We start from the raw sequence: 16,033 nt of genomic DNA on the forward strand, positions 1-16,033 counted from the left end.
TTACAGAATTAAAATAATGAAATATTGTACCAAAGGATATGATGTACCAAAAGATATTAAGGATATGCCTTAATCATAGAAAAATGAATATTAAACATGATAAATGAATACATTGTTCTTTTAAAAGTGATACTTTGATATTTAGCTGAACTTGACCTTAAAATGACACATTTTATTAGCTCTTTTATAAATAGATGAAAGCTAAAATACTTTAATGTTAGGAAAACTATTTGTGGGGCTCTTCAAAGCACAGCCTTGGGAAGCTGAAGAAAGGCATTTAGCACACTTCTTCCATGAACCAGCTGTATGACCCTGAGCTGCTTACCTCATATTTAGTTTTCATATGATCATTGGTAGCTTATCTCTGCAATAAATAATTCCATTATATGACTTCCCACTGTTTTTTGCTCTTTGTTTGCTGTATACCTAGAAATGAGGCTGTGTTCCTTTCCCACACTCTGTCTTATAAATAACCTTAGTCTATATTACAATTGGGCTTATATTACAAATGGGTTTCCTTGGTGGCTCAGATGGTAAAGAATCTGCCCACACATTCTGGATCAAGAAGATTATCTGGAGAAGGGAATGGCTACCCACTTCAGTATTCTTGCCTGGAGAATTCCATGGACAGAGGAGCCTGGAGGGCTACAGTCCATGGGGTTGCAAAGCGTCAGACATGACTGAGCGTCTTTCACTCACTTATACTACAAGTATTGAATTTAATTAGCTAAAACAACATGGAACAACATCACAGCATGGCTATGAATAAGATTAATATTTATTGAACATTTACAGGCATTGTAATTTCTGTAACATACATTTGCACTTGAACTTGATAATAATAGCTTTGAAATTCATATAATCATAACAAATTTCTAGAGTTTATGCAGCTTGCCCAACTACACAAAATTTTAAATGTTGAAATCAAGTTTCAAATGTTGGGAAATAACACACTATTGATGGAAGCATTTACCTTTGTACTGGAAAGGCCACTGTTATAAAAATTTTTTAATTTACCACCTATGTAGCTTTGGGAAAGTAAATTTGTTTTTATTTTTTTGAGCATAAAAAGTCTTCGTTTTAATAGATAGTATCCAATTCATAAAACCATTGTCATTGTGTCATTTTCATTGTCATAATGTCATAAATGAAATAATTTAACATGTATAAAGATGAAGCATGCTGTCTGGCACATAAAAATTACTCAAAATAGTTAACTATTACCAGGATTATTATCATATTGCTGCCACTCACACCATCATAATCTCAAAGTTCATGCTCTTTATTAACATCAACACTGCCTCAAATCAGCAGAAAAATACATACTCCTTACCCTAAAGAACAATTCACGCTGCTATTAGTTCCACACAAAAAGAGATAGTAGATCTAAGTTTTACATTTGACCTCTGCTTCATAGTCAGTCTTGAACAAGTTATTAACCCTATAAGTGCTTGGCAACTTTAGCTTTTGACTGGAGATAATTTAACTTCATCTTATACAGATGTTCTAAAGTTAAATAATATGTTATATTTTATATCTTTTTTATATCTTCTTTTATATATACAGTAATTAACTGTATATAGTCAGGAAGTGCCATTTGCCATTAGCCACTTTTTTATTTTCAGGGACTTTTAACATAAGAATTTTATGGTAAAGAGTTAACAATACTCTTCATCTGGGATCCCTGGGGCCTAATAAAATCCAGGAAACAGCTTTCCAGTGCCATAGCAATGAAGGAATTAATGAGTTCATCATCTCAGCTCTTGAAAGCATAAACAACTCCACATTATAAGGTCTTGCTGGCCAGCCTAAACAAAATATATATTAGAAATAAGATAACAAGCATGAACTTTCACTAAAAATATAACTGCATATAGGTGCATTTGTATATGTGTGTTTTTTTTTAAAGCTTTATTTTGTTCTTTAATGACTTGGTTTTCCTTTCACCCTCATGCTGTGTGATTTTACCTGAAGTTTTAAATAGGGAATTGAGAAATAGACAATATCCCGCATTTTCAAGGCCAAAGTGATCCAAGTTTGGCTGAATGAGACCCAGAGAAAATTTAGCTGGGCAATGGCAGGTCACTCATTGCCAAACCTTTCCCAAAGAATAAGTTTCTCTTCTCTCAGAAAGATTAATGTTATCTTTTTCCTCTCTAAAATCTCTCAGGATGTAGTGATATTACATGAATTGAGATGAGATATGTACTCTATAAAACTTAATAAAGAAGTCCTTAAATTCTTCAAAGAAGTTGATGACTACCTGTTGTAACTCACTTAAGTATCTTAGATTGTAACATTTTTAGATTCTTCCTGGCTACCAGTCCTTCGTTGCCTGGCTATGGGTCCATGAGAGTATTGAAACAGAGCAGGACCCTATGGTCCTTGTTCTTCCACGTCCTCTATCTGCCTTTTGTCTGTGGAAGACTTTAGCCAAAGAACAAGTTTAATCAGAGAAGTGAGAAAATGTAGAAACTACATTAAATGTAGAAACTGAGGAAAATAATCCAATCAGACTAAATAATAATAGTTTAGACATTAAGCATAGCCAAGAACTTTTAATTACTCCTCAATAACTATAGATAATATTCTGAACCATATCCTGTAAGCTGTTTTGCAGACACAGAAGCCCCCATCACATGGAGGAAGATGATTATATAATGACCAAACTGAAACCATGACATAAGCTGATCCACTTAACATAATTCTGAGAACTTGCTTCATAGAAATGGGAACAAACTCTGAAACTAAAGGTTAACTATACTTAAAATAACCAAGATGAAGCTGATCAGACTGCTACATTAATTATCAAGATGACTGTAAAAGCTGACTGTGTTGTTCTGTTCCCTCCTCCACCTGTACAAACCTGAAGTGAAGTCGCTCAGTTGTGTCTGACTCTTTGTGACCCCATGGACTGTAGCCTACCAGGCTCCTCTGTCCATAGGATTTTCCAGGCAAGAGTACACTGGAATGGGTTGCCATTTAAACTCCCCTTTAAAACCTCCTGCCCCCTGAGTAGCAACCAGGAGTTGATTCTCAGACAGAGGTCCACCTTCTCCCCCTGTTGCTGGCCTCCAGACTAAAGCAACATTTTCTGCCCTACACTTGTCTCTGGAGTATTGCCTTTAAAGAAACAAGAAGTAGGACCCTGGTTTGGTAACAGTATTCTAAACAATTTTAAAGGCTTTTGAAAACTACTTTCTATCACCTTTTGAAATCACTTTCAAAGTCTCTTTCATGACTATTTGCATCATGTTTCAGACCACAGAGGAAGTTGCTTTAGATGCCATGAATAAAGTTATGAATTTGCTAACATTCCAAGAAGAACAAAGAATCAAATTGATATTGAAGAATATTCTCTTAATGTTCTGGGCCATCATGAAATACTAAGTGAGTCATATGACCCAAAATGAACTGGCTTTTTTTTTTAATCACGTGAAAACTTCCTTAGTATATCTGGAAATCTAGATAACATATGATAGTATACAGCTTCAACAATATTAACCTCATTTTAAGTTGGGTATGTGATAATATTAAAGTCCATTATAGTTTTGTGCACATTGATAGCTAATAAATCTATATGTCATTAAAAATAACACAATTTTGAAACATTTTCAGGACATTGGCCTATAAATTTAAAATATATAAACTTTCCTGTATCTGAGAGAAATGCTTAAATTAGAGAAACAGTAATAGTGAAACATTTATCCATTGGGAGGAAAAAAAAAAACTATTGACTGGTCACAGGCATTAACCTAAATAGATGAACCTGACTTAATAGAATTTTATTTAATTTAAAATATATTAAACAGAAATACAGATCACTGAAACAGTATAGAAAGCTCAGAGATAAACCTAGACACCTATGGTCACCTAATCTATGACTAAGGAGGCAAGAATATACAATGGAGAAAAGACAGATACTTCAATAAGTGGTGCTGAAAAAACTGGAAGGCTCTATGTAAACAAATGAATTAGAACATGCTCTAACACCAAACACAAAAATAAACTCAAAATGGATTAAATACTGGACCCTATAAAACTCAATAAGAGAATATAGGAAGAACATTCTTCAACATAAATTGCTGCAGGATTTTTTTTTGACCCATCTCTTAAAATAAAGAAAATAAAAATAAACAAATAGGACCTAATTAAACTTAAAAGTTTTTGCACAGACAAGGGAACCATAAGGAGAGAAAAGAGACAACCATCAATATTAGGGAAAACCTTTGCAAATGAAGCAGCTGACATGGGATTAATCTCTAAAGTATAGAAATAGCTTAATCAGTGTAATATCAGAAAAACAAACAACCCGATAAAAAAATGGGTATTCCCCAAAGAAGACACTCAGAAGGCCAAGAATCACATGGAAATATGCTGAGCATCATTAACTGTTAGAAAAATGCAAATCAAAACTACAGTGAGGTATCACCTCAAGCCAGTCAGAACGGCCATCACCAAAAAAATTTGCAAACAATAAATGCTGGAGAGGATGTAGAGAAAAAAAGGAACCCTCTGACACTGTTGCTGGGAATGTACATTGATACAGACATTATGGAGAACTTAATGGAGGTTTTTGAAAAAAACTAAAGTTAAAACTATGACATAGTGATCCTACTACTGTGTGTATACTCTGAGAAAATTATCATTCAAAAAGACACATCAACCCCAATGTTCACTGCAGCACTATTTATGAAAGACAGGACTTGGGAGCAACCTAAAACTTCATCAATAGATGACTGAATAAAGAATATGTTGCACATATATACAAGGTAATATTTGTTGTTGTTGTTGTTGTTCAGTCGCCCAGTAGCGTCTGACAGTTGGCAACCCCATGGACTGCAGCATGCCAGGCCTCTCTGTTCTTCATTATCTTCTGGAGTTTGCCCAAGTTCATGTTCATTGCATCAGTGATTCCATACAGCCATCTCATCCTCTGATGTCCTCTTCTTCTTCTGCCCTCAATCTTTCCCAACATCAGGGACTTTAGCCTATGAGTCATGTGTTATTATCAGATGACCAACATACTGGAGCTTCAGCATCAGTGAATATTCAGGGTTGATCTCCCTTAAGATTGACTGATTTGATCTCCTTGCAGTTCAGGGGACTTTTAGGAGTCTTCTCCAGCAGCACAGTATGAAGGCATCAATTCTTTAGCATTCTGCCTTCTTTAAGGTCCAACTTTCACAACTGTACATGACCACTGGAAACATCATAGTCTTGACTATACAGACCTTTGTCAGCAGAGTAATGTCTCTGCTTTTCAACATGCTGTCTAGGTTTGTCATCATTTTCTTGCCAAGAAGCAATCGTCTTCTGATTTCATGGCTGCAGTCACCATATGCAGTGACTTTGGAAATCAAGAAGAGGAAATCTTACTGCTTTCACCTTTCCCCTTCTATTTGCCATGCAGTAATAGGACCAGATGCCTAAATCCTAGTTTTTAAAATAGTCTTAGTCAGCTCTTTCATTCTCCTCCTTCACCTTCATCAAGATGCTCTTTAGTTCCTCTTTGCTTTCTGCCTTTAGAATGGTATCATCTGCATATGTGCGGTTGTTGATGTTTCTCCTGCCTATCTTGATTCCAGCTTGTAATTTCCAGCCTGGCATTTCTCATGATGTGCTCAGCATATAGGTTAAACAAACAGGGTGACAGCAGACAGCTCTGTCATATTCCTTTCTTGAGCTTGAACCAATCAGCTGTTCCCTACATGGCTCTTACTGTTGCTTCTTGACCTGCATACAGGTTTCTCAGGAGACAGGCAAGATACTCTGGTATTCCCATCTGTCTAAGAGCTTTCCACAGTTTGTCATGATCCACACATTTAAAGGCTTTAGTATAATCAATGAAACATAGATAGATGTTTTTTTCTGAAATTCCTTTGCTTTCTCTATAATCCAGTGAATGTTGGCAATTTGATCTCTAGTTCCTCTTTCTTTTCTAAACCCAGCTTGGACATCTGGAAGTTCTTGGTTTGCATAATGTTGAAGCTTAGCATAAAAGATTTTAAGCATGACCTTACTAGCATGGGAGATGAGTGCAACTGTCAGTGGTTAAAATATTCTTTAGTACTACCCTTATTGGGGATTGGGAGGACAATTTCCAGTCCTGTGGCCACTGCTGGGTCTTTCAGACTTACTGACATAATGAATGTAAAACGTTGATGGCATCCTCCTTTAGAAATGTGAATAGTGCTGCTGGAATTTCATTGCATCCATTGGCTATTAACAGCAGTGTTTCTTAAGGCCCACTTGACTTAGCACTCCAGAATGGCTGGCTCTGGGTGACTACCACACCATTATAGTAATCTGGTTCTTTAAGATCTTTTTTACACAGTTCTTCTATGTATTTTTCCCATCTCTTCTTGGTCTCTTCAGTGTCTACTAGGTCTCTACCATTCGTATCCTTTACTGTGCCCATCTTAGGTCCATTTAGTCAAAGCAATGGTTTTTCCTATAGTCGTGTATGGATGTGAGAGTCAAACTATAAAGAAAACTGAGCACTGAAAAATTGATGCCTTATTTTCACAGCATAATTTCTTTTCTTATTGTCACATGAGACATCTGCTTAACCAATCCAAGAATTGTTTTTTTAATTGAAGTGTATTTGATTCACAATATTGTGTTAGTTACAGGTGTACAGGAAAGTAATTTAATTAAATACACATATTTTTTCAGATTTTTCCATTTTAGATTATTACAAGATATTGAATATAGTTCCCTGTGCTGTAGAGTAAATCCTTGTCACTTATCTAATTTATGTTTTGTAGCTTTTATCTATTAGCCTTATCTTGAAATTGCACTCTTTCTCAGGTGGGACTTGAAACCAGCCAAAATTTATATTGGCACTTGAACTCATGATCCCTGAATTAGAAGAGGACTCATACTCATTGTCTTTTAATTGAAACTACTCACATAGTGTCAGAACTTGCTGAAACTCAGGTTCTTTTGTTTCACCACAGTGGTGGGGGGGGGGGGGGGGCAAACAGCAAGAAGCAAAGTGGCAGGCAAAGAGTGAATTTATTAGCATCCAGGACACTTGTGAGACAAACTAGCCAGCAGATGAGAAAGCTCTGCCCCTAGGTCTGAGAGTATGCTATTTTTATAAACAAATGAGGAGAGGAGACCATCTCCTTTCTTACTTTTATACAGACACCCAGGCTTACATCATTAACTTCTCATTTGACCCTATATTAAATGAGACTGTCATGGCACTATTTATAATGTATATTAGCAGAAGGGTGGTAATATATACTGAAATATGACAATTCATCTCAGGTTTCAGTGTAATGTCCCCTTTCACCTATATTCCTATCTTGTCTACAATCAGAAATGCTATTCTTCAAGGACTATTAATTCCCTGACTTCATGTAACAAGATTCAGACTCTTGTCTATTTTTTTGTGTTTTAACTAACAGGATTTGTGGTTTGAGTGTTTCTGGTGCTTGATTGCACCTGGTCTTCCTTCAAGGTAGACTATATTGCTGCTAGGTTGAAAGTGAAAGTGTTAGTCACTCAGTCATGTCTGACTCTGAGATTCCATGGATGATAGCCTTCCAGTCTCCTCTGTCCATGGGATTCTCCACACTAGAATACTGGAGTGGGTTGCCATTTCCTTCTCCAGAGGATCTTCTTGACCCAGGAAGATCGAACCCACCTCTCCTGCTTTGGCAGGCAAATTTTTTTACCATCTGAGCCATTAGGAAGGCTGTTGCCAGGTTATGGATTCTTTTCTTGAGTGATCATTAGCTACACAACAGTCTTGCCAATGCCCTTAAAATGCCCTTTGTCTTTAATCCACCGGTGGGATTTCTAAACTGACTAATTATCCTACTCTATTCCTATTAATTGGAGAAGGCAATGGCACCCCACTCCAGTACTCTTGCCTGGAATATCCCATGGATGGAGGAGCCTGGTAGGCTGCAGTCCATGGGGTCGCTAAGAGTCGGATACGACTGAGCGACTTCACTTTCACTTTTCACTTTCATGCATTGGAGAAGGAAATGGCAACCCACTCCAGTATTCTTGCCTGGAGAATCCCAGGGACAGGGGAGCCTGGTAGGCTGCCTTCTATGGGGTCGCACAGAGTCGGACATGACTGAAGTGACTTAGCAGCATTCCTATTAATAGGCTTCTCTTGTGTGTCAGATGGTAAAGGATTTCTATTAATACTCTTAATTTATCCTTCCTCCCTTTCCCTGTCTCCTTTGGTATAGATTACACTCCATTTAAAGTTATTACAAAACAATGGCTATGTTTTCCAGAACTGTGCAATGTGTAATGAGAACAAACTAGTGGTTAAGTCAGGATAGGGAGAAGGGGAAGGGCAAGAGAGAATTGTGGGTTTGAGATACAAACTTCTAGTATGAAATAGACAAGCAAGAAGAATGATTTATAACATGCTTCCCTTGTGACTCAGCTGGTAAAGAATCAGCCTGCAGTGCAGGAGACCTGGATTCGATCCCTGGATTGGGAAGATCCCCTGGAAAAGGGAAAGGCTACCCACTCCAGTATTCTGGCCTGGAGAATTCCATGGACTGTATAGTCCATGTTGTCACAAAGAGTCGGACACGACTGAATCACTTTCACTTTCACTTTTTGTTTTTTTTTCAGATAAATATATTTTCACCATGGCCCAAGAGTCACAAATGATTCTGACATTTTGGGCTAAACAGTGATAGACTCAGAGGCCTTAATGCAAGTGCTGTGTGATAAATGCAGCATTTTCTTATTAAGAAAATGAATGAGCACGTTTCAGGGATGGCAAGGGGTTATGAATAAAACTAGATAGTTCTTGAACTCTTGATAATTCAGTTATTCCTGTCAAATATCAAATAGATGCCAATAGTTCTGATTACAAATGACTATAAAGAGGTGAAAGTGAAGTCACTCAGTCATGTCTGACTCTTTGCAACCCCATGGATTAAAGCTTACCAGGCTCCTCCATCCATGAGATTCTCAGGCAAGAATACTGGAGTGGGTTTCCATTTCCTTCTCCAGGGGATCTTCCCAACCCAGGGATTGAACCTGGGTCTCTCAAATTGCAGGCAGATGCTTTACCATCTGAGCCAGAAGGGAAGTTCCCACCAGGGAAGCTCAGCTACAAAAAGGTAGCTGATATTAATCTTGGTAAATATTAATTGACCTTCACTTTGTCAACAAAGGCCCATCTAGTCAAAGCTATGGTTTTTCCAGTAGTCATATATGGATGTGAGAGTTGGACTATAAAGAAAGCTGAGTGCCTAGGAATTGATGCTTTTGAACTGTGGTGTTGGAGAAGACTCTTGAGAGTCCCTTGGACTGCAGGAGATCCAACCGGTCCATCCTACAGGAATATCAGTCCTGAATATTCATTGGAAGAACTGATGCTGAAGTTGAAACTCCAATATTTTGGCCACCTAATTCGAAGAGCTGACTCATTTGAAAAAACCCTGATGGTGGGAAAGATTGAAGGCAGGAGGAGAAGGGGACGACAGATAATGAGATGGTTGGATGGCATCACTGACTCAATGGACACGAGTTTGAGTAACTCTGGGAGTTGGTGATGGACAGGGAGGCCTGGCGTGCTGCAGTCCATGGGGTCACAAAGAATCAGACACAATGTAATGACTAAACTGAACTTGTCTATGAAAGGAATATATGCTTTCCTGCCCAGTAAGTTTGGATTTATATATGATATCTTTGGCCAATTAACTGTGAGTAGAAGTGATAACTTTATATTTTGGGGCTCCAAAATCACGGCAGATGGTGATTGCAGCCATGACATTAAAAGACGCTTACTCCTTGGAAGGAAAGTTATGATCAAACTAGACAGCATATTAAAAAGCAGAGACATTACTTTGTCAACAAAGGTCCGTCTAGTCAAGGCTATGGTTTTTCCAGTGGTCATGTATGAATGCGAGAGTTGGACTGTGAAGAAAGCTGAGCGCCAAAGAATTGATGCTTTTGAACTGTGGTGTTGAAGAAGACTCTTGATAGTCCCTTGGACTGCAAGGAGATCCAACCAGTCCATTCTAAAGGAGATCGCTCTTGGGTATTCTTTGGAAGGACTGATGCTAAAGCTGAAACTCCAGTACTTTGGCCACCTCATGCGAAGAGTTGACTCACTGGAAAAGACCCTGCTTCTGGGAGGGATTGGGGGCAGAAGGAGAAGGGGACGACAGAGGATGAGATGGCTGGATGGCATCACTGACTCGATGAACGTGAATTAGAGTGAACACTGGGAGTTGGTGATGGACAGGGAGGCCTGGCGTGCTGCGATTCATGGGGGTCACAAAGAGTCGGACACGACTGAGCAACTGAACTGAACTGAACTGAGAAGTTGTAACACACCAATGACACTGTAAGAGCCACTGTATTTTACAGTGGTGCTCTTATTCTTTATTGTGTCTAACTTGAGAATGAACATGTACCCCAAAGGGACAGATTTGTCAGCTTGGGTCTCAGAATAAAAAAAACAAATGTCAGAGTCTCAGCCTGTTTAAAACCTGGAGAAGTGTGGCAGTCCAAAAGTAACATGAACAAGGACTGCTGCTGCTGCTAAGTCGCTTCAGTCGTGTCCGACTCTGTGCGACCCCATAGAGGGCAGCCCACCAGGCTCCCCCATCCCTGAGATTCTCCAGGCAAGAACACTGGAGTGGATTGCCATTTCCTTCTCCAATGCATGAAAGTGAAAAGTGAAAGTGAAGTCAAAAGCTCAGTCGTATCCGACTCCTAGCAACCCCATGGACTGCAGCCCACCAGGCCCCTCCGTCCATGGGATTTTCCAGGCAAGAGTACTGGAGTGGGGTGCCATAGCCCTCCATTATTGTTAAGTAATGAAAGATTTCAAATTGCTTGGTTTGTTTAGTAAAGCTTGCTAAGGTAATTGCTTCTTATAGACCTTTTCCTAAAATCGTTGCTAAGTTAAAGACCAGCTTGAAATTTTTCCTATGCATAGTTGTTCTAAAATATGTACAATAAATATTTCCCTTTATGAATAACTTTGGTCTTAATATTTAGAGATTTGGACAAAAGTACTTGATAATTCCCTGGTGGTTCAGTCAGTAAAGAATCTGCCTGCAATGCAGGATATCTGGCTTCAGTCCCTGGATCGGGAAGATCCCCTAGAGAAGGAAATGGTAACCCACTCCAGTATTCTTGCCTGGGAAATCCCATGGACAGAGGAGCCTGGTAGGCTACAGTCCATGGGGTCACAAGAATTGGACATGACTGAGCGAGTAAACCACCACTTGATAATTCAGTTGAAATTAACATTCAATGGTTTCACGAGTTGAAAGAAATGAAAAAAATAACATTTTAATTGGTAAGAATAAGGGATTTATTTTTTAAACTCTTGCTAATAATAGAGATATACATATGTACTTAGGTAGATATTTATTCATTCATTTATCTAATATTCATGATTATATACGTACACAAGTGTCAGTTCTATGGACTTTGTATTATTCTATGAATAAAACCAAGTCCCTGCCTTCATGGAGTTTGATTGCATTTGGATTGCAATTATATTTGTATTGTCCAACTCCTTGCGCCCCTTTGGACAAAGCCCACCAGGCTCCTCTTTCCATAGGATTTTTCAGGAAAGAATTCTGGAGAAGATTCTCATTCCCTTCTCCAGAGGATCTTTTCCTGACCCAGAGATCAAACCCCATCTCCTGTGGTTTCCTCATGGAAGGCAGATTCTTTATTTGCTGATCCTTTGGGGAAGTCCAGTGTTGAATTAAATAAGCAGTCATGAGTTCATATTGACATGAATAAATAAATGAGGGGGAAATTACTTTCTTATAATGTAGTGCCATTCAACAAGCTAAGAATGATAGAAATAGAAACTATTGACAGAATTTGCAATTAATTTAGTGGTGAAGGATTAAGGCTAAATGATCAGTGGATGCTAAATGCAAAAGAATGAATTATTAATACCACAAAGTGCTAATCAGTTGCAAAGGCAGAAAAGGTGATGTTATGTTAGAGAAACAGGGCAGACACCAATTTTAAAAAATGATCAAGTTTGATAGCAACAGTGTGGAAGAGGCTGGGCATTACATGCCCTCTGGCGTGATATGCTGAGAGATCCACAATTTTTCTGTACGTCCTGAGTGTTGAGATGGACAAGATTGGGAGATATTAAAAGTCTATACTCTAAAACGGCAAAGGTCATGAAACACAGAAATATGCATAGCAACTGTTGAGACTGAAGGAAATCTCCAAGTCTGACAATAAAATGGAGCATTTTAACCCAGATTGGATCTAGGACAAGAAGGTAAGAACTAAAAACCCTGTGATGAAAAATTTTGGATGTATGTGAATGTACCATATAAATTGAATAAGAGCACTGTGTCATATTGATTTCCTATTTGGATAGTTGTGGTTATACAAGAAAGTGCCCTTATTTTTAAGAAATAGACACAGGCATATTGAAGGATGATTATGTCTACAACTTGATCTCAGATGGTTCAGAAAAAAAATAATGATAATTAATGAGTATGCAGTACTTTGGCCACCTCATGCAAAGAGTTGACTCATTAGAAAAGACTCTGATGCTGGGAGGGATTGGGGGCAAGAGGAGAAGGGGACTACAGAGGATGAGATGGCTGGATGGCATCACTTACTCGATGGACATGAGTCTGAGTGAACTCCGGGAGTTGGTGCTGGACAGGGAGGCCTGGCGTGCTGCGATTCATGGGGTCGCAAAGAGTCAGACACGACTGAGCGACTGATCTGATCTGATCTGAATGAGTATGCATGTGTGTGTATGTATTAATGTGTGTTTTTGTTCAGTTGCTAAGTCATGTCCAACTCTTTGCAACCCATGGACTGCAGTATTCCAGGCTTCCCTGTCCTTTGACTACCTCCTGGAGTTGGCTCAAACTCATGTCCATTGAGTTAGTGATGCCAATCCAACCATTTCAACTCTGTCCTCCCCTTCTCCTCCTGCCCTCAAGCTTTCCCAGCATCAGGGGCATTTCCAGTGAGTCAGCTCTTCACATCAGGTATCCAAAGTATTGGAGCTTCAGCTTCAGCATCAGTCCTTCCAATGAATATTCAGGGCTTATTCCTATAGTATTTGATCTCCTTACAGTCCAAGGGACTCTCAAGAGTCTTCTCTAACACCACAGTTCAAAACCATCAATTCTTTGGCGCTCAGCCTTCTTTATGGTTTAACTCTAACATCTGTACATGACTACTGGAAAAAGCATAGCTTTGACTATCTGGATTTTTGTTGGCAAAGTGATGTCTCTCCTTTTTAATATGCTGTCTAGGTTTATCATAGCTTTCCTTCCTAGGAGTAAGTTTCTTTTAATTTCATGGCTGAAGTCACCATCTGCAGTGATTTTGGAGCCCAAGAAAAGAAAATGTCACTGTTTCCACTTTTTCCCCTTTTATTTGCCATGATACACACATACCTGTGTGTAAGTATGCATTAACGATTGTTCCCTCCAGAAACTGAGATTCTAATTGCCACCCCAACCCAACAAATTCTTAAAAAGTTTCAAGATTCTTCAATTTTTGTATAATTTATATAAATGTTACACTAAATATGGCTTTGATTCTGAAAAATCAAAATTATTAAACAAGGGGTAGGAAACTCCTAGTCTTTTCTGCAAATAAGAAAACATATATCAATTGACTATGATGTTGTATTCTACTGGAGACCCATAGTGATTTTTTCATAATTTTGTGTGTCTTCTGATTCAGAGAAAGGACGCATTGACTGTTAAAATAAAAACACTATAGGAAAAAGATGATCAATACAATATAGAAAAATAGGAGACGTAAGTTAAAACAACATTGTTTAAATAAAAAACAATTTTTTTTGCTTTTGCTTTTGTTTTATTTTACTGGTATATGTCACATTCATTAAAACTTTACAGATCTTACTTTCATTACATTGTGTATAGGATAGAAGGAACCCTAAAGCATAACGATTTTAAATTAGCTAAAGATATTCAAATGTAAATTGTACTCATTGGAATTATTTATAGACATCTGGAAATCAGTTCTGAAAATGCTGAAAATTTACACTAAACTAAGGTAAATTCCAAGTTAAGTCATTTTGCATTAATGAAAGATAATATCAGCCAAGAAATAATACATCTAGTTATACACTCATGTTTATTCTTTTCAGTTCTATTTGTCAAGGTTTTCAAATTCCACGTACAGTTATTAATATGTATTTAAAGGTATATGTATATACCAAATATACTAATAAATGGGAAAAAAGTAGACACAAAATTAAATAATTTGGAATGTCTGGTTATTTTTACTGAGGCTCTAACAACTTGAACAACTTGTGTGTACCTACATCATTCTCATAGGTTATAGCTCTGTGTAATATTTATAATTAAAGAAGAAAGGAAAGAAAATATTAAAGAGATAATCACAGGAAAAAAATCTCTCTTACTCTTTCATACTAAGATCTCAATAATCATGTGAACCTGATCATGATCTTTTGTATAATTCATTATCTACTAGCTTAAAATGAAGAAGGTGAGGAAGGGTGAAAGAACAATTTAATCTCCGATGTTAAGAAAACCCTTCCTAGATCTTAGTTCGGAACTTCAGGGTAGACCCCTTCATTTGCTGCTCATAGTGCATGTCAAATTTCTCATTCAGGGCTACTGTAAAGTGATTCTTCCAGTCTCCTACATCTCCTATAACAGAAAAGAAAAGAAAGCAGTGAACACTATGTCTTCCAGTCAGAATAGAGAAATTTTCTAATATCTCTCACTTTCATTAACACCTAATCAAATTTTACTTTGCAACCCTTAATTATAAGTATATACCATAAATACTATATATTTAAGAATGCAAACAAGGATTTGTCCTGTTTAAAAATAATAAAACAAATAAACATACAAAAAAAAACCCAGCACATTTATTTCTCTGACCTTCCTTTCTTATGCTACTTAATTTTCTTCTCCAATTTCCTTTGAAATATTTGTGATCCATGTTTTACCTCTCCTGTGGTATTAAATATCATCTTCATGTTGAGAACATTAAAATCCAGAATAATGTCTTCATACCCAAGTGCCTACCTGATGTGGTCACCTGTATTTCATAGAAACATCTCAAATTCACCCAGCTAAAAAATAAATTCATTTTCTTCCCCACCAGACTGTATTTTCTTTGAGTCATTTTCCATAACCTGGTTAATTGAATGCAGATATCCATTGCATAAGCTTGGCTGTTGTCTTTAGGCCAGAATATCTAATTCTTTATTTATATCCAGACTTTCTTCATAGCCATTGCCTCCTCCCCATTTTTACTGCCACCAACAGTTAGAGAAACTCCTCAATATTTACCACCTGTGCTGTTACAAAAGTCTAGAAGGTTCTTCTTTGCTTTTCATCACATCCAACTCTCCTCTGAAAGGAAGAAGTCTCTAGTACTTTAATCAGTAGTTCACTTGTCTTCTTAATCCAAGAAGCTCTAAACGTTCCCAGTGAAATAACCCAAAAAGCATAAGATAGAAAATGTGTCTTGAAAATCAGATTCTGTCGGAGGACTCAATAGTATGAAACATTTTACAAGCATGAAAATTATTTTTAGTTTATTGTTTTATGTTTAAAATATATGAAGACATTCTGGGGAAAGAAACTGAGATAATATAAGTAACCTAAATTTAGTCTGCATGTTATTCTTTTTTCAGGGGTGCCCTGTTTTAACCCAGTTGCAAGTTTGTTAATACAATTGTTTAAAAAATCCTTAACCCTATCATTGACAATTTGGTTCCAAGAGGAAGATCATTCTTTTATTTTATTTTATTATTTTTTTCTTCCAGGAGGAAGATATTCCAAGTCACACTGGATGTCCCAATACTTTGCATATCCTATCAGTTCAGTTCAGTTCAGTCACTCAGTCATGTCTGACTCTTTGAGATCCCATGAATTGCAGCACTCCAGGCCTCCCTGTCCACCTCCATCTCCCGGAGTTCACTCAAACTCATGTCCATCGAGTCGGTGATGCAATCCAGCCATCTCATCCTCTGTCATCCCCTTCTCCTCCTGCCCCCAATCCCTCTCAGAATCAG

The 16,033-nt window shown here is 37.6% G+C and overlaps 1 protein-coding gene across 3 annotated transcripts in view; it reads right to left on the reverse strand.

The window, feature by feature from the left end:
* Nucleotides 1-13,810: 13,810 nt before the first annotated feature.
* SULT1E1 (sulfotransferase family 1E member 1) overlaps nucleotides 13,811-16,033 on the reverse strand; it is a 57,205-nt gene continuing 54,982 nt past the window's right edge. For all 3 annotated transcript variants that reach the window (XM_027544668.1, XM_027544667.1, XM_027544666.1), the window contains one exon: nucleotides 13,811-14,654. In XM_027544668.1, coding sequence (XP_027400469.1) covers nucleotides 14,542-14,654 — 113 coding nt within the window. In that variant the 3' untranslated portion in view covers nucleotides 13,811-14,541. The remainder of the gene's footprint in view (nucleotides 14,655-16,033) is intronic.

This window comes from Bos indicus x Bos taurus, chromosome 6 (genome assembly GCF_003369695.1).
Source record: "Bos indicus x Bos taurus breed Angus x Brahman F1 hybrid chromosome 6, Bos_hybrid_MaternalHap_v2.0, whole genome shotgun sequence".
In the NCBI taxonomy this organism is placed as follows: Eukaryota; Metazoa; Chordata; class Mammalia; order Artiodactyla; family Bovidae; genus Bos; species Bos indicus x Bos taurus.